Genomic DNA, 25727 nt, shown 5'->3' with positions numbered 1-25727 from the left:
GGCCGCGCCGCCATCTTAGAGGCGGGCGGAAAGGGCCGGGCGGCCGCGGGGGAAGGGACGTGGCCGCGGCGCAGCCATGGCGGCCGCCAAGCCCGGGGCGGGCGGCACCGGCACCACCACCACCACCAACCTGCTCTTCTCTTCCTCCGCCACCGAGTTCAGCTTCACCGTGCCCTTCATTCCAGTCAGCCAGGCGCCGGCCGTGCCGCCGGGCCCCGCGCTGCTGGCGGCCGGTAGGGAGGGCGGCCGGGGGGGTGCGGGAGGGAGGGCACAGCCCACGGGCTGTGGGGTCGGCGGGAGCCCTGAGGAGCCGAGCCGGGCTTGCCCGGGGGTGCTGCGGGCCCGGGCGGCTCCTCCGGGCCCGCCACACCTCGGTTAGACCCTGATTTGTTTTTCTCCCTGCCCTGGTTGTCACCGCCGGCGGCCCCGGGGTTGGTGCTTCAGGAGGGACCGGCCGCTCGAGGCTGCCCCGCTTTAACGCCTGGGGCTTCAGTTCTGTGCCCAAGGAAAGGGGGGGGTTGTTCAGTGCTTTCGGTTCGCGGGTTTCTGTCGCCAATCCCAAGTTTTCGGTGCCTGCGTTCAGGAGTGTGCTCGGTGTTTTCCCTTCTCTTAAGCTGCCCTTCCGTGTTACCTTCTGTTTGTTTTTATTTTTCTCTGTGTGACAATAGCACGTTAAGCAGGCGCCTTAAATTTCCTTAATGAAACAACCGTGGTTTTTAATATCCTTTCCTTTTAATATCCTTTCCTTCCAAAGCCTTAACGGCGTTCCAGACGCATGCACGCGCAGCTGAGCATCGGATGCTCTGCTCCAGATAAAGGAGTGGACTTTTCTGAAAACACGTTCAGTCTGAGGTTAAAGCCCTCAGCAGTAGAAACGCATCAGATACTTTAAATTTTTCTATATTGGTACACGTAGAGTCCAAATTCCAAGACTACCTCAATGCTGTTTTATCTTAGATAAATATTAATATAGCTGGAAACCAGTGGAGTACGTATCTGTAGGTTTAACAAAATGTTGGCCGTTTGAAACATTTTTTTCGAGCTCCCCCACGTTTCTTTGGGTCCGTGTCACTTAAAATTTGATCAGATGAAGATCCGCAGTTTTGCAACTGGAGTGAATTCCGGTACCAGAGGTTGTGCCACGTTCTCTGTCTGTCCCAGTAAACCTCCCGTCCAGTTAAGTGTTCCGTTTCTGTGGCCCATTGCACCCACCAGGAGTCACAGGGGTCTGTCTGTGGAGAGCAATTTGCATCTTGAATCATTGGCTGGAAGCAGCAAAGAGCAAGCTCTTGAGTTTTAATTTTAAATTGTGTAAGATGTAATACGGATTGATCTTGGGAATTGTTTGACATCAGACAGACAGCATTAGGAAGCTCTTTGCTGTCACAAATTTGTTGGGTCTCCAAGAATGTTTATTAAATGAGTGTTTAGTGCTTTGCAGCTTGATGATAGAAGACACGTTGTCTGGCTCATGTGTGGGTGAAGTTACCAATATACTTGCTGTCGATTGAGAGGAGTGTTCCCAATGAGGAGGAAGTGAACTAGTGTCACTTGTGGTTGTCTGGTGACAGTCTGTGAGCAACCAGCTAAGGGCTTATTTAGGGAGGGACATACAGGAGCTTGTCACGATCACTGTTGAAGAAAGGCTGTCTTGTATATGGGGAGAACACTGCCCTTGTGTGTGAAAACTGTACACTCCAGTTTTTGCAAAAGTAGAAATAGTAATGTGTTGGAGGACTGCGTGTGTATGCATGTATATATGCAGAAATTTTGTTTTCACAGGACTTTTGTCAACCTCATTTTGCAAGAGAAGATACATTTAGAGTAAACCTCTGAAACCTAGTTGAAATTGGAGAATAGCATGTCTTCTGTCAGCAGGCATTTAGTAAAGGCCTTGAACACCCTTCAGCACATTGCTGCATGTTTATAGTGATCTGACCTGGTGAGGGGAGTTGCCTGCTCTGCTTCAGGTATTTTGGAAAGAATGTTACTGTTTAGAGTTTGAGACATTTTATTTAGTATTAACGGCTGTTCTCCTTGTAGTTGGGCGGTAACCCATAGGCCTGACTTCATAGTGGTCATCTCTTAGAAATGGTTTTGGTATTCTTTATCTGCTGGTTCACATGTTTCAGTTTTGGGTTTTGTTCATCAAAGTGAAATAAGATGCTGTCGGTGAAAGTAAGAAATGTATGAGTGTAGGTGATCCTTGCCTCAGACTGACACCATCTGAAAAGACTACTTAGTAAAAAGTGTTTTAAATAGTTCTTTTTAATCATGGCAGCTGCTTCTTTTTTGATGAATTAATTAGAACAGCAGCTTCCTAGGGAGGCTTTTCTGTGGATTCCCCTGTGCTCCCTTGATACTCTGTGTTATTGGCTGGTGTAGCTGCAGAGTTGTTTGGTCTCCGTCTTTGGCTGGGGACTGAGTAGCAGAGAAGAACTGATAGCTCTGTGATTTCTTCCCCACAGCCTGGGGATTATTTGACTGCCAGAGCAGATTACAACACTGTTAGGACTTCAGCAGATTGTGTGGGCTGCTTGCAAGTTGCTCTTCCCTCAGCAGGTGGTGATGCTCAAACCATCCCAGGTTTAACTGAGTTTATTGCAAGATCTATGATCATGTCAAACTGCTTTTCTCCTCACTTGTTACTGGATCACTCCAAAGCAGTAAACTGTGATGGACCAGGACCTGGTTTATGTATTTTCTCGATGTGAAAGGGCAGTCATGGCTTTGCACCTTTTTAAGCCCTCTCCTGCAATTGGGCAGAATGAGGGATTATTTTTTTGCCCCAGAGATTTAGCTCTTGTGCCAGTCTAGAGTAGGAGTTTTTAGAGAGAACAGGAGTAAGTCTTGCTCATTAAGTGAGTTGGGCTGTTGAATTGTGGCCACCTTGCAAGTCAAATGTGAAAGCTTGCAAGGGTACAAGGAGCAGTGAGAATGGATTGCCTAACCAGTAGGTTTGGTCTTTTTGGGAATGTCCTTAAGCACTACTTTTGAATTTGATCTTGGAATTCTAAAAACTAGAACATGAATTCCTATGCTTGGTAACTGTTTTCCTGGTGAAGGGAAGTGAACCAAGGCTGCTCTTGCATTTGGCAGACATAAAGGAAACTGAAAGGGATGTTAGTGCCCAGGAAGCAGGTATCTTTGCCTATTTTTCTTGGGAAGGCTCTGACTTCAGCCATACTTTGGTCTGTTATTTTAGATTTTTAATTTTTGTTGTTTTATATGTGTACACTGGGTGACTTTTACAGACCATTTTAGATGCTCTTGAGGATGTGTTATCTTTTATTTCATTTTATGGTGTGTCTAATCGTCAAGGATGTGTAAGCTTTGTAATTCTTTCATCTCCATAGGGGCCAACAGATGTTTGGAAACAGCTGGTGATATTACAGAACATGCTGACTGCGCACACTAAGGGGTTTGAACCTCTCACAGTATCTCTAGTGATCTTTTTGTTGTTGCAGATGATTCTGCAGACGTTGGTGAAGAGGACAGCTTCTTGGGTCAGACTTCTGCCAGCCCCAACCCGCCACAGACCTTCAGCTATTTCTCCCAAGTCCCCAGTAGCAGCGATCCATTCGGAAGTATTGGGCAGCCACCCTTAACAACTGTTGCACCGCCTGTTGGAGGACCAGCCTTCTCCAGGCCTCCACCTTCACTTCCACATGGGTCACAGGATGGGCAAAACGCCTTCTCCCCACTCCTTCCCGGGACGCAGTCCTCTCACGCTGCGCCACCTGCTTCCCAGGTTGGGATCGCGGCCTATCAGACTCCTCAGCAGAGCTGTCCCCCGCCTGCAAATGCCTCTGCTTTTCCCCAGGGAACATCTCAGCAGGGATATAACCCCTACCGGCACACCACGCTGAGCAGCAGAGCTAACCCCTACCTCACTCCACCGCAGCTGCAGCAGAGTCACGCGCCTGCTCCCCCCCCGTCCTGTGTACCACCGGTCCAGATGTATCAGACACCTCCAGGGGCATTGACACAGGTATAGAAATAATTCCTGATGTCCTGGTGCCAGAACAAAACAGTTTAAGTCACTTTCCTCTTTGAATTGCCTGTTTTATCTTCTTCTGAAGCTTTTCCTGAGAGGAAAATGTTTTCACTACAACTGGCCTAGAACTGTTTCTTTAGGAAAACACCCTGATCTTTGGAGTGAGGTTACCCTGAGGCTGCAGCTACATCAGCCTCTGGCATCAGAAACAAAGCCAGGCTGTGAAGTTCTGTTGCTCTTTTTTACTGAGTTTGCTGTCATTTCAGCTGTGCTGCTGCATTGTTGGTGCCTCTGCTGCATATCAGGTCATTCAGCCATTTCTTAGATATGGGCTAAAATTCTCTTTTCAAGCTGGTTTTGCTGGTGAAGCCAGCCTCTTTGGGATTTATGATCTAAATCACACAGATTGTCAGCAAACCTTTTGAAACACATCAGTTGAGGATTTTGTGTGATGTAAAACATTATCTCCATTCTTCCTTACCTTCAAAAGGCATTATGAAAAGAATGCAAATGGATTGGTAATAACCTGTCAAGTTTTCCTTGAAAAGAAGAAAAAAATGGTTTTATTTTCCCTGAGCTATTGCTATGTTGCTGCTATTGTGAATAAAGAATAGAAAGACTATATAATGACAAAAAAAACACAGCAAAAGCTGTAGAACATGAACAATCTGGAGTTTTAGATTAAAGAATTTCAGGACTTCTGCTTCATTTTATATGTTGTATAATGTTTTAGTTTATTTTTTTAAAAAATGTCAGCTAGAACAGTTGTTAACTGCTGACATCATTTGCTTTTAGTTATACTAACTCATCTTTGTATAATTTGTGTGAAATCAGCTTTATGTGGACTGTAGTCCCTTCCAAAATCAGTTCATTTTCTTGCATAACTGAGGCTACCTTTGAGTTTGAAATCTGCCCATCCTGATCACTTTGCAGGAAGAGACTTGTTAAAATGGACAATCTTTGTGCAAAGATGTAGTTATGTATAAATGAATAATGAGAAGATCATGGTTTTGTTTTCCTGTCACATTGGTTGGCTGTAAGACATAAGCTCAGCCTGAGTTTTGAAAAGTGAAGGGATTGTTTCAGATTTTACTGGTTTTAGGTAATCAAGGTGCTAGACCACAACAGTTTTTAACAGTATTTGTGGGAACGAAAATCATGGTGTAACTTTTCAAAAACATAATAAAGTGGACAACTTATCTATAACAGTTTTAGAATGAAAGATAATGTTCTTGGGAGAAAAAATGTGGAACATTAAGACTTGGGGTGTTCTCTGTAGCAAAATACAGATCAGTTCTTCAAAAACTATGTGAGATTGAGGCGATAAACTCGTATGTATTTTCAGTTTCCACAGTCTCAGTCACAGCTCCCAGCTACCAGGCCTGCGGGTCCACTGGTCCAGGCACCTCCTGTTTTGCTGCAGAACCAATATGAGCCAGTTCAGCCCCACTGGTTCTTCTGTAAGGAGGTGGAGGACAAGCAGATATGGATGCCATTCAGCATTCTGGATTCTGCAAAGCTAGAGGAAGTCTATAATTCTGGTATGTTATGAAAATCTTAATTGTATCTTATTTAGAGGTGAACAAAAGGACTAGAAGGAAGGTATTAAGGTCACCTGTGTATGAAATAGTGTTACATGGCAGTAATAAGTAATGTTAATACATCTCTTAAAAATGTGTTTTGTGCCACCTAATTTATTCACTTGCATTATCTGTGGGTTCATGCAGTCAGTGTTAAGGTGTATCTTGCATTTTCACATAGAACTCCTCGTTATCTGTGCCTTGGTTTGCCTTTTTGTTAAGCTCTGTCAGCTCTGGAATAAATATTCACATCTGGGAGTTGTTCACAGGCTTTTTTATTTGGTAGAGAGCATATAGAGACATTTTAGGAGCAACACAGTGGTTGCCTGATACTATGAAGCTTCTCTTCCATAGTGTCTTAATGACCTAGCGTTTGTCAGGGAAGCGAATTGGGCCGGGGCAGGAGAGAAGGAGGGCTGGTTGTGTCAGTGCTGTAACTGTGTGGCTTTTGTGTCATAGTCCAGCCTGATCCTGAGAGCGTGGTGCTGAGCACTGATGGGGGACGCTATGATGTGTTCCTGTATGACAGAGTAAGGAAAGCAGTTTACTGGGAAGAGGAGCCTTCTGAAGTGAGACGCTGCATGTGGTTTTATAAAGGAGACAAGGACAGTCGGTTTATTCCTTACACTGAGGACTTCAGTGATAAGCTAGAGGTGAGTGTTACCTTTACATAAACTTACTTTTTTGTGGTTCATGAAAATGATTTCCAGAATGTACTTTCTGCAACATAAATAAGCCAATCCTGGAAAGGGGAGTGGCTGGAAGGCCACGTTGCTCATGTATAGGTCCTGCACCCCCGTGGCCTACAATCAACTTATGTAGTATGTCATGTGACACTTCTGTGTAAATAAAGCTATGTCAATTATAACCTTAACATGACAGATGATGAACAAGGCCAAAAAATAGTTTGTCTGAGAAGGCATACTGACTCTATGTAACTTGTTTACTGTTTCAGGCAGAATATAAAAGGGCTGTAACTACAAATCAATGGCATCGACGACTTGAATTCCCAAACGGGGAGACAATTGTTATGCATAATCCCAAGGTAATAGATTCTGGCAATTTGTTCTAACAGAATTCATTAGGCATGAATGAACAGATGGATGGAAGCATAAATTGAATGCAGTCTTAGTCTTGCTTGAACTGTAGTTGTGGGTTGTTTGGAATGTGTGCATTAAAGATGATAGTTTATGGAACACCGAACTGCTTGCTTCAATGGCTGTCATGTGATTAAAAGATAAAGCTTTCTGAGACCTGAGATGAAGAAGGTCTTACATAGTAAATGTTTTGACATTTGCCAGTGTAATTGGCAGCAAATTAGATGCAATTTGAGTGAGCTTAACCTCAGTCTGTACCAAATGGAAGGTAATTTAAACAAAGAGCTTTCATTCAGATGACATGCCTCTGGACCTGGACAAGCTTGAGAAGTGGGCCTCTGTGAACCTCATGAGGTTTGACAAGCCAAGTGCAGGGTCCTGCACCTGGGTTGGAGAAATCCCTAATACCAATATAAGCTGGAGGACAAAGGGATTGAGAACAACTCTATGGAGAAGGACTTTGAGGTCCTGGTGGATTAAAAGCTGGACATGAGCTGGCAGTGTGCACTCACAGCCCAGCATACCAACCATATTCTGGGCTGCGTCAGAAGTAGGGACAGAGATGAGGACAAACTTTTAAAAGAAGTTTTTTTACCATGAGAGTGGTGAAACACTGGTCCAGTTTGCCCAGAGATGCGGTAGGTGCCCCATCCTGGAAACATTCAAGGTCAGGTTAGACAGGCCTCTGAGCACCCTGATCTAGGTGAAGATGTCCCTGCTCATTGCAGGGGGAATGGACCCTTAAATGTCCTTTCTAACCTGAACTATTCTGTGGTTCCATGTGGGGAAGAGCATTAATCTAACTATAGGTAATCAGTTTGTGTATTTGAGCCATGAGAAATACTCCACTGCAACTATTTTTAGGCCTTGAGAAAGTAGAATAACTTTTAAAGCTTTATTGTTATAAATACTCTGCTAACAGCCTCTTGTGATTAAACTGTGGACTTCAGCCTTAATAACCAGTGCTCTTAACTATGCACTTATCACAGATGCAGTAACAAATAAATAATCCAAGGACCAGAAAGGATCACAGTTACTCCCCCTCTCTAAGCACTTACTAATGCTGGTTAAGGGCTTTTGTCCATTAATAGCCTAGAGAAGGAACACTTAAACCACTTGGTGCCATGAGCTTGGACTGAGTCAGATTGAGTCTTAGCAGCAGCTGTACTACTGATTTCCTCACTTTCTAGGATTTCTGGGCTACTTTGAATGTTGTTGTCCTTTCCTGGAAGGCACTGTGCTTTTTTTTCTTTTTATTTTTTTTTCCTCCTCATGATGGGGTAATTGTGAATAGAGGCAGTCTTCAGTTTCCTCACAGAAACCGTAATCTGCTAAGGAAGAGGGGATATGGGAATCTAGGAAAGAGGAGCTTGAATAATCCTTGTCTGAGGAGTTAAAATTGTTAAGAATCACTGAGCAGGCCTCTTTCTTCAACTAGTGGTTACTGTTTAAGCTGCCCAGTTGCTTTTCACACTTACGAAAACTATAAGTTATTTTGGAGTCTAGTTTTAGTCAAGTTGTTGCTGCCATAGGGAATAGCCCTTGGGTTTTCTGAGGCTTTGTTTCCACGTGTGCTGCCTGAAGAACACAGCTGAGTCTCAGTTGCAAGGTAAAGCAATCAAACAAAAAGGTGTTAAACCATGCAATGCTTTCAGACTGCCAATATGAGTGAGAAGGTTTTTTTTGCTTATAACTGGGCGATGTGTTTTTTTTTCAGGTCATAGTTCAGTTCCAACCTTCTGCCACACCAGATGAATGGGGCACCACTCAAGATGGTCAGGCAAGACCGAGGGTAGTGAAGCGTGGAATTGATGATGACCACGATGAAATTCCTGATGGTACGTGATGACTCTACCTGGGTCTGCAGCTTAAGTGCTGTTTGTTCCTGTGCAGAAGTTGGTCCCTAGTGAGTGGAGCTGCAATGGACTGTTCATGCCTAAAGACTAAACCTATTCCTCAGTCTAAGCAGCTTGAAAGAGGTTATCTGGTTTTGTTTTATTTTAATCAAAGGAGTCCTGGGGGTTATGTTATATCCTGAACCAAGTTATGTAATAAGGTTTGTCAAACACCACTACAGTATATATAGGTATTCTGATTTTTTTTTTTTCTTTTTCTACAGGAGAAATGTCCCAGATTGACCATCTGGTATTTATGGTTCATGGCATAGGTCCTGTATGTGACTTGAGATTTAGAAGCATTGTTGAATGTGGTGAGTTTTTGCCTGTTCAATGAGCAGTCATATTTTTAACTGTGTAAATGTGGGTCTCTGTATCTTATTCAGAGTTTCTTAAAAAAAACCTCAAGTATCTAATGTTAAGAAGTTCAGTTTCTGATAGGATTTTTTTCCTATTTTTTTTTTTTTCCCAAAAGCAGAATCTGTCTTTTGTCAGTCTTGCAGCTTTAACGGTTATTAATATTAGACTTGCAAAGTGGTTTGGCTTTGGGGTGTGGTTTTTTCTGGTGTGAGTGTATGGGTTTACTTTGTGTAGTTTGTGTGTGGGGTGTGGTTTTGTTTGCCCCCCTTTTTTTTTTTTTTTTTAAACTAAGTAAATTGAGAAGGCCGTGTCTGGTCATGGCATAAAAATGCATTCATTGTGAGATAAATAGAAGCTTGCTGGAAAATCCACATACAAGTTTTTTCTTTTTTATAGTTAGAGACTTTTCTGCTTTGCAGTTTCCTTCATTTATATTTTGGCTATGCCTGAAATTGGAGAGGGGAGGGAAAAAGAAGAAAATTTGTAACTGTGTGTTACTTGAGTACTGGTGTCAGGTTTTCATTACTCTTCTTCTCTGTAGTTGATGATTTTAGGACTGTTTCTCTGAAGTTGTTGCAGACTCACTTTAAGAAATCTTTAGAGGAACGTAAAGTGAGCAGGGTGGAATTCCTCCCTGTTCACTGGCATAGTTCTCTGCATGGAGATGCAACAGGGGTAGACAGGTGAGTGTATTGTTTAATGTTGTGAATGTTGTACAAACTGCATCTTAACAGTTTCTGTAAAGTGGATAAAAATAGAAGTGAATGTGCTCTTACGGTTGAGTTACAGAAGGGAATTGCTAATTTTTTTAAATAAACATTCCAATGGAGAGCAGAGGGAAAAATATCTGTCCAGTCCTATCGTAGTACCTGAATTATGATTAGGCAGTTGAGCTAATATTTTTTTATTTTTTAAGCAAGGTATCTGTATTTGGGTAGGAGTATTGCAGCATTTAAAAATCCATTTAAAAATAACTTCTTGGTGCTTATGCTTGTGCTGTCGCTTGACATTTCGGACTGTTTTGTCTTGCTCAAAGATGGGGAAGCAGAAATTGCAAGGGCACAACCCATACCCCTTAGAGCACATGCTGATGTTCTCCAGACTGTTCTCCCTCAGTTGAGCCATACTGCTTTCCTAGGATTTTAGTCTTCTTTTCTCGTTTGAACACTGCATTATCATGAGTGAAGATCTCCATTCACTTAATCAAACCAAGCAATGCTAACTAGCTAAGGCAGTCTCATTTCTCTAGCAATTCCATTGCAGCTGTCTCAACTCCAGGCAGGCAGATGGTGATGCCAGGGTTTTTCTCCAAAAAGGGAGTATTATGTTGCCTGTTACTTCAATTTTACCTTCAGTTTTTATAAGCGAGTTATTTTTCTGTTTCCCTTTTACCAATCTGCTCACAAAACTTCCCTGTTACTATAAGAGAGAAGTGTTGGAACAGAGAAGAGATGATTTCAGGCATCCCTTCAGCCTGCAGAGAAAAAAGGAAGTTGTGTCTCTCTCAAATATGCACAGTCAGCAGATAGCACTGATGTCTGCGTATGCAAGGAGGCCAGAAGAACAGATATTGTTTTGGTGTTTGCAGAGACCATATCTGGAGTATTTACACTGCAGTCCTACTACCTGGCATTTCGAAACTCAGAGAAGTTGTTACCTGTGTTTCTTTAAAGACATTCATGCTTCTGGTGGTTTTGTTTTACCAGGAACATAAAAAAAATCACGTTGCCGAGCATCGGGCGCCTGCGGCACTTCACCAATGAAACGCTCCTGGACATCCTGTTTTACAACAGCCCCACCTACTGCCAGACCATCGTGGATAAAGTGGGGCTGGAAATGAACCGTTTGTATGCCCTGTTCATGAGTCGCAACCCCGACTTCAAAGGAGGAGTCTCTGTGGCTGGGCACAGTTTAGGTAATTAGCTAAGCAATTGGTTTGGGGTAAAACCAACATTCCTACGCTAAGGGAAATGAAATCTTCATTAAGCATAAGGCTAAAATGAGCTGACAGGGCATGGCTGTCTTCCAGAACACAGCTGACTAGAAGTCAAGCATGTCTCAGGAACTAGGTTTATAAAGCTTTGGGAGGTTAATACTTCATGCATGCGTGTGTTTCACACCCCTCTGCTTTAGTTTCCTTCATGAAAGCTTAGTGTCCAATTTGTGTTTAAAAGTTGACAGGTTGTCTGGTGTCTCTTAGGTGCTTAACTTCTGTGTCTTAGAACCCCAATCAGTAAAAGTAAGATAATTTTTGAAACACAGAATAAGTGTTGCAAAGGCTTGTGACATACTAGTTAGGTCTGGTACTTTTCCTGCAGTTTGGCAAGCAGTCTAAGATGATAGAATCATTCAGGTCGGAGAAGACCTGTAAGATCATGCAATCTAACCTCTAACCTAACTGCTAACCTAGCTCTTCCAGCCCACTGCTAACCCATGTCCCTAAGCACCCCATCTCCACTTCTTTTAAACACTGCCAGGGATGGGGATTCAACCACTTCCCTGGGCAGCCCATTCCAGTGCTTAGTAACTCTTTCTTGTAAAGAAGCTTTTCCTAAAAACTAAACCTCCGCGGATGTCCAGATGTAACTTAGGACTCTTGTCCTAAGATGGTTAAGTAAAGGTAGTTTAATCATAGCCTATTTCACGTGAATCATAAACCAATTTCACATGAATGGGGGAAAAAGAAAAATTGGCTTTTTGCTGAGAATGATGTTCATGTTAGTAAGTGGGTATTTTAGTTTTAATTCAGCCATCTTTATTGATTAATCTATACATTGCTATTACTATTGCATAGAAATCTTGCTTCGGATTTGGGGACAGGAAAATCTGACATTTTTCCCAAGGCCACTTTAATTCCTGTTTCCAGGTTCCTTAATTCTGTTTGACATATTGTCAAACCAGAAGGACTTGGCTTCGTCAGTAGATACTGGACCATTCTCTGGAGTTAATGGGACTGTAAAGGACGTGGCTGTTCATGATAAACAGGTAATTTGGATGCTAGTCTTTCCAGGCAAATAGGTCTGATATCTTCAGTAACTTTTCCTTAAGTTTTCAGAATTTATTAGTTGAAACCTGGTTGTGAGTTCTTATAGTACATTTTAACAAGTTAATGGAAATGTGCTCTTCTGTAAGTATTGTCAGTTGTCAGGATGAACTCTTTGCATCTCTCTCAAATTCCAAGTAGGCCAGTAATGGGATTTGATCATGAACATCAGCTTTGACCCTTGTGAACATGTAATTTGGTCTTAACTGTATCTGAATGGTGGGGGAGATGTGTGAGAGAGAAAGAATCTGTCTGCATTCTGGCTAAAGTGAGTGACCTGTTGTTTCATGATTAAAAAGAAAATACCTTTGAGTGTTGAAAAGCTCAAGAAACCTTTTGCTTCTCTTCATAATTTTAAATATATAATTTTCTGATGTATTATGAGTGGAAAATCAGTATCCTGCTTTACCAAAAATGAGCACAAATTTACAAAGCTTAGATTACAGTGGTTTTAAGAGAGAGTAACTAAACTTGTATTTACTTGCTGCATATTGGCTTGTCACTGTTAGGTGATGTGATTCTGTTCCTGTGCTGTTTTGTTTTTTTAAGATAACTGAAGATACCAGTTCCCTGGGCTCCTCAGTCACTACTTCTGGTGATGATCTTTGTGAGCCTGAAGTAGATGATGATGTTCCTACTTTGCAGAAGACTCTGGAGATGCTTAGCTTGTCGGAGTATGCAAACGTATTTGAAAAGGAGAAAATAGACATGGAGTCTCTGGTACAATAACGTTGACTTGCCAGGGTTGGAGGTTTATGTTGGAGGATTTTTTGTGGGCTTTTTTGGTTTTGTTTTTGGGTTTTGTTGGTTTATTTTTTTCTTTGAGTTTAGTGTACCATTAGTCATGAAGCATTGTAAAGGGGTAAGATAATTGTCTGACATGAAGACTATAAATGTTATGTGCCTTTTTTTGTCTTGCTTTTTTCCTCTCAGTTACTTTAGGGCACTTGATGTCATGCCATTTTCATTCCTATGTAATTTCTGGAGCTTTGTAAAATGTCTTATCTAATTAATAAGTCATTGCAAATAAGAAATTATATATGTTACTAGAAAAGTTGTGAAGTATGCTTTGATGTGTGTGTGTTTGTTTTTTTTTTTTAGGTCATGTGTACAGTTGATGACCTGAAGGAAATGGGGATACCTCTTGGACCAAGAAAGAAAATAGCTAATTTTGTGAAAGATAGAGCAGCCAAGCAGGTAAATAGACTCTTCAGGAATGAAATAAGAAGTTGTTAAGCAAATGTAATTAATTCCTTGCTGTGAAGTAACTCATTAATATCCCTGATAACATGGATATATTAAAGGAATTTTGACAACTGTGAAATAAACTTTTCTTTTTTCCCCTTGGTTTTGAAATTTGTCTCAAAAGGAACAAAAGAAAGCAGTAGCTGAAAAGAAAGCAGTGCTGGCTGCCACACTCCAAACTCAAGAAGATGCCCAGAAAGCAAAAGAGTCTTCTGTCTCCCCTTCAGAGTCTGGTCAGCTGCACTCAAAGAGGAAGCTTCCAGTTGGTGCATCTGTTTCTTCTGTGAACATTGACTATCAGTATTTTGAAGTTGGAACTGGCCAGGTGAGACTCCAGAGATTGGAATGATTTGTTTGGAAGAGTGCTGTCCTTTTTCTTGGTTTGGTTTTGTTAATATCCGTGACTGTGCTACGTCCTTTGATGTTTGTATAAAAGTTGTGTTTACATAGAACTTCTTGGTGGGAGGGAGGGCTGGAAGAGTGGTTTGGACTACTAAAAAGCAAAACTGATTTTCACAAGGATGCCATTACAATTAATTTTTTCTTTTGTAAGTGAGTGAGCTGTAAACATGGTTCTCTGTTTCAGAAGCAGAACTGTGTGAATGACATCATATGGAATGGTTCTTTGGTTTTACATTTAACATGGTAGCTGTTACATGGTTTGCCTCAAACAGCTCAAAAACTGGTCCTCGGAGACTTCTAGTTTTAAATATTATTTTTATTGGGAATTTTTCAATTTTTTTAAGAAAAGCATTTTAAAATTATAGTATTAAAATGTATATAATATTAGTATGGAGGAGAGCAATGCAGCTGAAGCTTCCTGCAAGCGTGTGGTTGATCTTAGGCACAGCTTGGTTTTCCTTCCTAACTAAGTATTATATTAACTAGCTGGCAGTTCTGAGACATTATGTGTGTGATTTCTGTCTGGTAGGTTTCTGTGGTTTACAGTGCATTGGACTTTGAGCCAGATATTTTCTTTGCTCTTGGTTCTCCTATTGGTGTGTTTCTTACTGTGAGAGGTGTGGAGAAGATTGATGAAAACTACAGGCTTCCTACCTGCAAGGGCTTCTTCAATATTTATCATCCAGTGAGTAACCAGTACTTTGGAGATTTTATTTTAGTTGATGCAGATGACAACAATGCAGAATACTAAGTTTTAACCTCTGATAATTACACCTCCTGTTCTCTTACGTAGATTTCCCAAAACACTCTTTTCTAAAAAAAATAATTATCCAACTGAAATACATATTTCAGTATTTGAGGTCTTTACTCAGAAGTGAAGCAGGAACTGTAGGTTCCATACCTAGCATCCTAGGTATGAATTAGCTTAATATTTGCCTTGTTTGTTTTCAGAGCTTAAAGAACATTTTTTCCCCCCCATTAATTTCAAGCATCTCTTGTAGATTTTTGTGAAATGTTTGTACTTGATCCATTTACAGAACTTCTCTGAGTTTTCAGTTTAGATTCTGGGAAATTTAGAAATCCTTAGAGGCTTCATAGTGCATCCAATACATTTGTCCTCTTCTGTCCCATCTTGTTTGACAATTGAACAGTGATATGTTGATAGAAGACAGTTTTACTGCTCTTTTACTGTTGTTTCCTCTCCGAATCTGTCTGTATTAGAACAAGATCTAACTAGGTAATGAACCTGCTTAGCCTTATGATTAAACTAAGTGGTCCTGAACTGAGTTTCTCTGAGCTGAAGTAGAACAGAATTAAAAAGTGTGTCTATTAATAATAAATAGGGATTTTTTTTGTTCTCTGAAATGTGATAATGAATGTCAATGTGTTGTTTCTTAACAGCTTGATCCAGTAGCTTACAGATTAGAACCAATGATCATTGAAGACATGGATTTAAAACCAGTTCTTATTCCACATCATAAAGGCAGAAAAAGACTTCATCTGGGTAAAAAGAAAACTTATTTCATATATGGATCTCATTCCTAATCAACTCATTGGATGCATTAGAATATTGTAAAATTTCAAGAGACTAATGAATGTTCTTGAATATCTGCATGTTTTTCCTAAACATCAGAGGGGATTCCTCCCATTCCCTAAGCTGGGCATTCACAGTTGCATTCAGATAATTGTAATTCCTCCAGATTTAAGCTTCTAATTATCAGTGTTTCATTTTAAAATTGCTGTTCATCACTTTTTCTCCTTAATGTAATATGATGATGCGAATCAGAATTTCCTGATTTCATTTACCTTGTCCCTAATGACCACCATGAAGTGTTTAGCCAGCAGGGACTGGATTTAGTTGCTCACATATGCACATCAGATCAAGGTGCTGTACTTAAGTATGTAAAATTTAACAAGGGAAGTCAGTTTTACTATACAGTTGCTGATATTACTGTTGTAAAAGTTCACAGAGCCCTCCTGAAAGCCTGTCTCCAGGCACTTGGATGGAGAAATTCTGCAGGTTCTGTGCTTTAGCATGGTACATTAGAACCAGTCTGCTTTCCTGAACTAGGAAAGGAATGTTTTGGGTTACAGCTCTCAGAAGGAATGTGTAATAAAGGCGAAAAATATGGTCTGTTGCTGTTTACTGGTTTTTCTTTGATGTAGTTGAATGTTCTGTGGAATAGTTGTGAGCCGTGATGTGACCCATGTGATTCTAAGCAGTTATTTTGGAGAACTCTCCCTTATTTAGTTTCTCACCAGTCAGCTTGGTTACTGGTGAGACAATTACTGAGCTTTAGCAGAACTACAGGCTGGGGGTGTTGCCTGGGGTGTTTCTCCACATTCACTGCTATTGCAGGACACTGGGAGCTCCTTTGGTCTCTCCTGCTGTGCTGGATTCTGAAACTAGTCTCTCTATATTTTCCTTTAGTACAGGATGCTAGGAGTGATTGCAGGTGGTGATGATACTGAGGGCTTGGCCTGTGTACTGGTTTTCTGGACCCTTCTGGTCTTAGAAGCTTTTGGACTGTTCCCTGTACTAGTGGGTATTAATTCATTGACCTATACAGCGAGAGATTAATTGTGTATGAATCACATTTCACCTAATCTTTTAAAATGGAATAGAGAAGCACAAAACACACTTTCATGATGTAGCAGGCCTATTTCTCCAAATGAGTGGGGAGGTTTTTTTTAACAGGATTTAATAATTCTGGTTTTAGTTTATAATTTTAAATCCTTCTACAATGGTGATTTTCTTGTATTTATTTTTTAGAGTTGAAAGACTCTCTCTCTCGTATGGGATCTGATCTGAAACAGGGTTTTATTAGCTCTTTGAAGAGTGCATGGCAGACCCTTAATGAATTTGCACGTGCTCATACATCTTCAACTCAGCTACAAGCAGAACTGGAGAAAGTAGCTCACCAAATTAAAGAGGAGGAGGAAAAGCAAGTGGTAGAAGGTATGTGGTCACAGTATTGGTTTTCTTACAACTCATCAATCCCAAACTAGCAGATACTTGACTTTCCTAGAGATTGCTTGCTATTGATTTTCCTGACCCTTTTGAGGAGGCCTTTGTGCTTTTGGAGTATTCAGCAAGAGTATTACATGTAAGATCTACTGCTGCATTTTTCTGGTGCTTTTGCAAAGGAAAAGTTAGCAGTTTCTGTTGAGGGATGTTTTAGGATTGATTTTGTATAACCTCTCAACTTCCTGTTGAAAGAAAGGGTTTCTAAATCAGTTGTGTTTTCTTTCCTCTCAGGGCAAATTAAATACAAATAAGTATTTTTTGAGATTTATTCTGTTTGGTAGTTTTCTGCTGATATTTTGGGATGAGCTAAGAAGCATTTAAGTATATTCTCTAACAGAAAAAAATGCAGTTGAGGAAAAATAACATAAGTCAGATAAAATATTACCTCTCATGCTACCATGGGCAAGCTTCCCAGTTGTGAATTATCTGTTAGTGTTGAATAATGGTGTCTTTGTCTGTATTTATAAAGACAAAACATTCCTTCTAATTTGAATTGAGGGTAGTGATTGACTCTGTGCAAGGTGAATGTAAAAATCCATTATTTCAGGTTATTCCCTGGTGGAATGACTGGATCTGTCTTATGTATAAAAAGTGGCTTTTTGAAGAAATTGCCCCACCACTACTTTATGTGAGCTATTTTTCAAACTGTTTAACATTTTATGAAAGAAATAAGACCATAGTTCCAGTAACCAATCTGAATTATGCAGTGGTGTGCTAGTCAGTCGAGGCTGTTAGTATTGTCCTATTGCAAGCACTTGGAAATTACAGCAGAGAAAACAGGCAGTATTTCTTGCTTACAGTCAAGCAGGCTGTGCTTGGAAGTCGTTTAAATCTTAAGCTCTTTAATTTTAGCTGAGAAGATCACTGAAAGTCCAGACCCTCCAAAAGATGAAGATTTTTTAGGGAGGGTTGGAATGCTAAATGGAGGACGTCGTATTGATTATGTTCTGCAAGAAAAACCAATAGAAAGCTTCAATGAATACCTTTTTGCTCTACAGAGTCATTTGTGCTACTGGTAAGAGGAAATTTTTGTGATTCTATAAATACTGATTTTCTGATATAATTGTTTATCTTTAAATGTTGGTAGTGACAGGCCTACCATTTGTCTTACTTCTACTGTCTTGTTATTTACCTATGACTTACGTGATCATAACTAGAATAATCTTTCCTGTCTTGAGCATTTTATGATGAAAACTCAAAAATCGTGCCCTAGTGTTTCACTTCAAGTACGTTTTGAAAAAAAACAGCCACAAACTGGGTTTATATACACAAATCTATTTTATAGGCTATTTAACAAACTAAACGTTGCAAAAGGACCAACCAATTAGAAAGGTAGCAGAATAGGAGTTGTCCTGGTGGTTGATGTGGATGCCTGTGATTTAGGAGACCTGAGCTTTCTGGGTCTTTGTAATCTCTGAAATGTTTGGAATAGAAGACTGCAGGCTTGGATACGAGGTCCTCATCACTTAATTCTGAAATGGCCTCCTCTTTGGAAAGGTGTTGCCTTCCCACGCAGGCATAGGGTAAAGGTAAATTTGTTATACTCAGGATGCTCACCTGTTCTGTAATTGAGACAATGTGAATACTAAGGTAAACAGTATATATGTCCAGGAATGTCAGTCTCAAGGTGTCACACCTAGATGTCACTACTGGCTAATTTCATTTCAGACTTCTCTGGTAGAACAAAGTTTGCAATAAAGACATGGCATACTGTTCTCTTGAACTTTGACACTCAAAACACACACCTTTAGCTACCATAATTTTCAGAACAAGTAGAGCTCTGAGCATTTTGACAAATTTTGAATAAAACTATTAATGAAGGACTTGTATTAGACTACAATATGTGGTGAAACTCCATGTTGGAATGAAATTGCTGATTATTGATGCTCTGCTATTGAAGATTAACAAAAAAAAAAAGGAAGAAAAAAGGCATAGTGGATGGATCTTCCTGTAAATTTGGATGGTTATGATTTACCATGAGGGTACAGTGGTTGCTCATCTGTGGAACAATGTGTATAACAAGAAGCAGAGTCTGGTGTCATCTTGTAGTCAGAACTGCAGTGCACCATTACCTTACCTGGATGTGGATTTACTTTTTCTAAGTGTACATGGGTTTCAAATTAAGAAAGAGGTAATCTCATTTGTAGGAACAGCAGTAACTATTGACCTGTTGTATTTGCCCTTATGAATTGGTCTTTTTTTTTTTTTTGGTATGTCATTATATGCATTTTATTACTGTCATAAAATTAAGCACAGACAAAAATGCAAGAGCTGTGAAATGGTAGAACAAAGGATGCGTCCACTGTGTTTGGCAACAGGACGGAGCACACCTCTATGCAGCAGGCAAGCTGGGGTATCAGTTAGTGAGCTGTGCAAAATGCTGTTGGTGAGGAAGGAGTGACTTTTTTATATATCTTTCAGTGAGCAAAATACTAGTCTCTTGTTTCGAGATTAGCAGGTGCTGAACAAGTTTTGCTCTAGACAGTTTTTGGTGATTTTAATTTTCAGTAGCTAATAATTTTAGGAGTTTTTTTCCAGAGGTTAAGATATGGAATTGAAAGCATGACCGGAAGGATCTTATTAAAGTCAGTTTTACTTATATTGTTAAAGATCAGTAGGTGCTGGAGAAGGGGTTACCAAGGCTGAGGACTCCCCAGCAGCCGGTGACCCGGCGGTGACAGTGACGCTTGGTGGGTAGAGCTGAAGGATCTGGGGGCTCTTCTCCACAAGGTGGCAGCCGAGAATTGCCAGCTTCTTAAAAACTTGCTACTCAAGCTTTTCTTTTGTCATTCAGAGTAAGGAAGATAAGCACGATGAGGAATGACCCAAATATGAAAGGTTTTTTTTGGTTTTGTGGTTGGTTGGGTTTTTGGGATTTTTTTTGGAGGGGGATGGTGGGGAAAACCTAAAATGTTGTTTGCTTGCTCATGCAGTAGCAGAGACCACCTAGAAATGTGGTTATTGTCTCTGGGGTCAATAGTGAAAAATATCCCTAGTCCCTGAGCTTGCTCGTTTAACTCTGTAAATGGTGGTCCTCACATTTGGAAGATCAGAGTTCTGAAAGTCTAAATCTTCTTTGCTCTCTCCATGTGTCATTTCTTTTAAAAAGCTGGGAAGCTACCCTTATCCAACAGCTCCTGCAGCTCTGGAGCTTTGTTAAAATTTGCCTGTTTAACTTTGTTATTTTTTCACAGCTATTGTTACTTGTTTATATTTGGCTTGGTTACATGTGTTTAAGTAACACTTCATAGGCAAGTAAGAAAACATAAGTCTCTCATGTTAAATTTAAGTTCAGATAGTCTGAAGTTTTGATTTTGAAAAGAGGAGGAAAAACACCAACTTGGAAACATGGCACTTGAATTGTGTTAATCTGTAAATCATATGAGAGGAAGCCTGTGAATATTTACTGTAGTCTGTGTTCAAGGAAGTGCCAGCCAGTTGAGGATAGAAGAATTAGAATATTGTTGATGAAACTGGCAAAGCTGAGTGTTGACTTTGGGCTAGTAGATGCAGTGGTGCAAGTAAAAGAAGAAAGCCTTGTCAAGTAGAATGTATCCTGATGGAATATATTCAGGAGCCCATTGTAGACAAAAAGTGCTGGATTATTTGAGGCGATTTAAGCCAAATGAGTAACGTGGAGGAAGTGGGTAGAGAAGGACATTGCAGGTTGCAGCCATGGTAAATTAGGGAGGACAGAGTAGGGGCAAAATGCAGTAGAAAAAGGTAACTGCATAGCTAGGGCTGATGGCAGGAATCATGCAAAATTAATAAAGAATTGTAGCCCAAAGGAGGCTGGTAGAGGTAAGCCCATGTTCCAGAAAGGTAACTGCTAGGGCAAATAGGTTGTGCAAACTTTTTAGAGAGCTGGAATGAGAAGAAGTGTGGCTTACATGAGTTAGAACATGGACCATACCAAAATAACACTTTTTTCTTTTTTTTTTTTTTTTTAAATTCATAGGGGCTCTGAAGACACTGCCTTGCTGTTTCTCAAAGAAATATACAGGACTATGAATATAAATCCTGAACAGCCACAACATTGATGTATAGATGCATAAATTTGTAAGTTTGTCCTAATATAACTCAAGTACTTCTATCAAATTCAACTGCAACTCAGACGTCTTTACTTTCCCTTTTGAAGATTAAATTATGAAGTAGGCAGCTGCAAAGTGTCATTTTCATGGGAAAAAATATTCTAGACTTAGATACAGGGAAAGTCATGAAGTTTTTCCCCCCCCCTTTCTTTCCCAAAAGATATCTGATGTTAGAGGTTTTGCTGTGGGGTAATAATTACCCATACAAATAAGTAAAATAAATAAATAAAATTAACTTTTGTTTCTTTCCCAATTGAATTGGTCAGTGTATGTTCAAGCGTAGGAAAACTCTGTGATATTGGATATGATGAAATTCCCTTTACAGTGCAGTTGATAAAAGGACACCATCTGTGTTCCAGTGTTATAATGTGCACATTGTAGTGTTGGTTTTGCAATTGAGCACATGTATGCCTGGAAAAAAGTCACTTCTCTCCTAAGAAGGTGTTAATCACTATCAGTGTTTAAGTACTAAATGAGACCTCTATATATGCCAGAATTTGATGATTGTTGTATAGCTCAAGAATGCCACTAGAATAAGTCAAACCATACAGCACGGAAGTTGGTTTCCTTTGGAAGGAAATGTAAATATAAAATAGAATTGAATATCTTGGATATGAAAAATACTTGGAGTTGTTTGTGTGTCCTTACTGAGGATCTGTATTGCACCAGTTTGCATCACTGGATGTTATAGAAAAGGCTCTTTTGAGAGGCAAGAAGGAAGAGATACGCACATTACCTTTTTGGGATTGTACAGCAGGATGGTTTCTGATGTATTTCTGCGTTTTCCAGAAGAGCTGATAATGTCAAGGTACATAAATACCCAGTATGAAGAGACATACTTGACATTTCACAGAAATATTCTAGATATCTTTACTACCATACAGTTTTAGTAGTCTTTTGTAACAGAATGCTTCTGATGGTCAGTTGATAGCATCTCTTTTTTAAAATGAAATGTCATAGCTGATCAAATGCATTTTTTTGAAGGACAGCTAGAGAATAATAAGAAGGCAGCAGTGATTGCACAGCTCTGGCAGTGGTGTTCCACTTACCACCATGGCTTATGGACACTCTGAAGTCATAGTTACAGAATTTTTGTCTCTAAGTTTCAGCACTTAGGGTGAAGTCATATGAAGTTTATTGCAACAGAAAGAACTTTCACTGCAGGGGATGTTATGTGTTTATTTTATCACCACAAAGCTGGAAGTGTGTTTGTTGTTTGGGTTCAGCGGACACTGGGATTATTGTATTTTTCATTGAGAACTCTACAGTTGGAGGATGGTTTAGCAGGATATCATGCAACACATGCAACAAGGCACAGTTAGGGGTGTCTGTGTGGTCGTAATACCATCAGGAACTGCTCAGAACTCCTCTCAGCAGTGGCTTGACTGAACAGCATTTGAGATTTGGTTACAGATCCCAGAGGCTTAGATGGGAGGACAGACAGAGCCCATGGGGATGCACGTAATGACAGATGGTCTCTTAGGAAGGCTGCACACTGCAAGACCAGGATCTTTACTGTGTGAGAAGAAATGCCTCTCCATATGTTGTATACAATCCTACTGTGTAAGTCTGGCAGTAGGGAAAAGGAAAATTCTCCCCAGTGTTAATTTCTTTTTTAATTTTCTTTTAAGACCTTCAAATGCGAAGTGTGGCAGCATGAAGGTAGTAATGGATTATCCAGCAGTGCTTGTGGCAGCAACATCCATTTACCTATCTAAAAGTACATTATCTGAAGAAACAGCCTCTCTCTGTGGGCTGCTCAAGGGAAAGAGTAAATGCCAAAGGTAGCTCTGGGTGCCCTCTTCATAATTTTCATGTTAATTGATTTGAATGCTGGGACCTGACCACTTCCCTGCTGTGCTGTGCAGAGCTACCTCTTCCTGTCCAGTTCTGTTTCATGGTGTTGACTTTCAGCAGATGGGAAGAGGCAGGATTCACTAGCCTCCTCACCTCTTCTCAGGAATGTTGATCCTTACGGTGCTGTTGGCCAGTGCAGGTCCCTTTCATCTCCTGGGGACTGTGTTAATTTTGGAGATAAGAATAGATAAAAATTTAACAGAGGCAAGCTAAGGGAGGAGCTGGATGTTCAGTTTGATCCCTGGTCTGAATTAGCTGAACGTTTTCTCTCGGAGAGGTGGGGGGAGCTGGCCAAAGGATGTTCTTAAAAGCAGAAGAGGCTCTAAGGTGGCCACTGTGCTTTATCATATGGAGGATGAATTTTGAAAGCAAAGAAGGGAGAGTGTTGGTGCACAGCATCTGCTGCAGAGCATGTTTGTGTAGTGTTCTGTCTTGGGAGGGTTTTGTGTTCTTTGACATCTATAGGTAATGTAAATTTCATATGAGAAGAGTTGGTTGCACTTAAAATTGGTGACTATCTACCAGTATCTATTTCCTTCTACTCACTGACAAAATAGTACCAATGGTATGAAAAATTCTTTTGAGTTCTACTTTATTCTGTATGAGTAACTGGATTTAGCTCTTCTAGATCATCTTGAAGCTGTTCTTTGTGAAACAATAACAGAGGATTTAATATAAACAATGTAAAGATGTGCTTGGGACAACTTTAACACATGCATTGGAAAATGGGTTTCCTGTATCAGTTTTGGTAACTTGGTTGAAAGGAAACTGAAAAAGCTAAGGTGTTTTTAATTTGCTCTGGCAAGTGAGAATTTTTTCCTTCTTTGGGAAAATGTAGCCACCGTTACAATCTTTTTCTTTCTGTTAGATTCACAGGAGTATCTGCCACTGGGATGATGAGATTTGTTTAAGTTGCTACACACTCTGTCTATATTATTCTTATTTTTACAGCTCTTCTTAGAGGTTCCCGTGAGGGAGCAGAATAGGCTGGCACATTAAAGCTCAGATGTAGAAACTATTGCATCTTTATTTCTCTAAACAGAATAGGATAATTTATTACTATAAGTTAAAGAATCTAGTAGCTACTTAAAAATGGATAGTGAATGACATCCTGTGAACAATTATTGTGAGCTCTTTCTGGTTGTAAGTGTGACTGCCAATTTGTGTCCACAAAAAAATCTATTTCAGGAGCTTATTCTATTAAAAAATGTGTGAAAAACATGTGTGAATTTTTAGATCTATTTGAAACCTCTTGAAATGGAATGTTGGCATATATAATTTTATCAGTACTACTACAGGGATAAAAAGCTTGATCAATTTTGTATTTTTCCATATGTGCATGTTCTGTTTTCTCTGCACAGCTGCAGCTGTTGCTCCAGCAGACCTGGTGAAAAATGCTCCGAAGAACATCTAGTATTTTCAGAGTGATGATGATGAAGGTAACTGCTGATGAAAATACCAGATGACAGGATAAGCATCAGACTTTTTTTCTACCAGCCCAGAACTTGCTCCGATTCTACCTTCATGTGTCACTTCAAGCAAACTTTTAAATTTTGAGGTGGTCAGCACTGTCATTCAAGAGATGGAAGGAATGACACAATTTTGATATTAAATCAGCTTAATTGTACAGTTGCCAATCTCAAGTGATTGCCAAGGAAGGTTTTGTTGGCATGCAGATCATTACTTCTCTCCTTTAGCTATCCTATCTCAGCTGGCTGTCAAACATGCTTTGTCTATCAAGACAGTGTCCTTATGAAAAAAACTGGAGAAACAGCAGCAGTCTGCTTTTCTTGACACATCTGTTGGGCCACCTTTTAAAAAATAAATGTCTTGAATACATAAACCAGTTCATATTTACTAAAAACTAGCAATCAGAATAATTTTCTTACTATTGTAAGTGTGATGGAGATTATTTTATAAAGACTTTTTTAAGCCTCTGTTAAGAGTTCTTCTGTGAGTTGGTTTGTTGTTTTTTTTTAAAGTAAAAAGAAACCTTTGACTCTGAAAATGTTAAAAGTTTGTTACATTTCACATGTCCTGAAATGAAGATCAATTTAAAAATAATACTTTGGTCTGATAATTAAGGTAATTTTAGTGCAACTAGGCTGCGTTTGTGAGAACTAAAATATTTACCCTGACCTTACACTTTAATATCTCAAATCAGTAAATGTAAATAGATGATCCTGAAACTTATGGGTACTAGATAATAATCTAGATTCAGATCCACAATCCAGACTCTTGTTTCCATGTAATGAAATTGAGATGGGTTGGCTACTGTGAAATCCTATGAGTCCATGTCTCTGAATACTGAGCTTCTGTGGCTTTATTCTGGCTTCAATTTACATGCAAATTGTCATTTCTTAATTCTAGTGACTTAACCTTACTACTGACTATTTGCCTCTGTTATTGCAGTAAATGAATTTTGAAATGCAGTATGGGGTTTTTTTTTTCTTGATATATGTAGAATACACATTATTGTGTATATATTTTGGTTATTATAATTAAAAATACTTTGCTTCCAGTGGGTCTTTACAACAAAGTTTTGTATTTCATCACAGAAAGTAGGTTGGAAGGGACCTCTGGAGAGGTTACGTAGTCCAACTGCCCTGCTTAAGGCAGGGTTAGGGCTTTGTTCAAGGATGGAGATCCTTCACCTCTCTAAATCCTGTTCTAATGTTTGACTACTATGATTGCAGTATTTTTTCCAATATACAGCTGGAATTTCCCAGATGGAGCTTGTGTATATGTGTGTGTCCTCTTGTCCTTTATCTGTGCATCCTCAAGAATAATGTCTCTGACTTCTCTTGTACTCTCACCTTAGATAGTTGAGGACAAGGATAAGATTTTCCTGTTAGGCTTCTCAAGACCAAATGCTTTCTTGACATCTTCTCACTGCCTCCCTGTAGTCACTACACCTTGGGATTTACAAACTACTTGCTGTAGTTAATCCAAGTCCATCTCTTTCTGGGGAGCAAGTTTGCCAAAGGAAACTTTTTATCCAAAAATAACTGTATTTGTATCTTTATAAATTAACCTCTGAGGACCATGTTTTCTAAGCTTTATGTCTACTTTATTAGCTAGAATACAAATAATATATTAAAGAAATATAAAATAAAAACCAGCAAACCACAA

General features: G+C 39.9%; 1 protein-coding gene across 2 annotated transcripts; it reads left to right on the top strand.

Annotated features, from left to right (window-relative positions):
* The first annotated feature begins 6 nt into the window (after window positions 1-6).
* SEC23IP (SEC23 interacting protein) lies at window positions 7-25727 on the top strand. 2 transcript variants are annotated; one of them, XM_051620116.1, is made up of 19 exons: window positions 7-233; window positions 3468-3991; window positions 5343-5538; window positions 6037-6230; window positions 6533-6622; window positions 8392-8512; window positions 8794-8883; window positions 9471-9612; window positions 10636-10844; window positions 11796-11914; window positions 12522-12692; window positions 13074-13169; window positions 13342-13542; window positions 14149-14304; window positions 15021-15123; window positions 16393-16578; window positions 17500-17662; window positions 20606-20706; window positions 23963-25727. In XM_051620116.1, exons 1-18 carry the CDS (start codon window positions 77-79, stop codon window positions 20685-20687), a joined length of 3000 nt encoding a protein of 999 aa, XP_051476076.1. In that variant the 5' UTR covers window positions 7-76; the 3' UTR covers window positions 20688-20706; window positions 23963-25727. The 2 variants fall into 2 exon arrangements, with proteins under 2 accessions (XP_051476076.1, XP_051476075.1); XM_051620115.1 differs by having other exon boundaries at window positions 23957-25727.

The sequence above is a fragment of the Apus apus genome, chromosome 4, assembly GCF_020740795.1.
Source record: "Apus apus isolate bApuApu2 chromosome 4, bApuApu2.pri.cur, whole genome shotgun sequence".
Lineage (NCBI taxonomy): Eukaryota > Metazoa > Chordata > Aves > Apodiformes > Apodidae > Apus > Apus apus.
The sequence above is the reverse complement of the archived record's forward strand: the minus strand, read 5'-3'. Positions and strand labels throughout refer to the sequence as shown.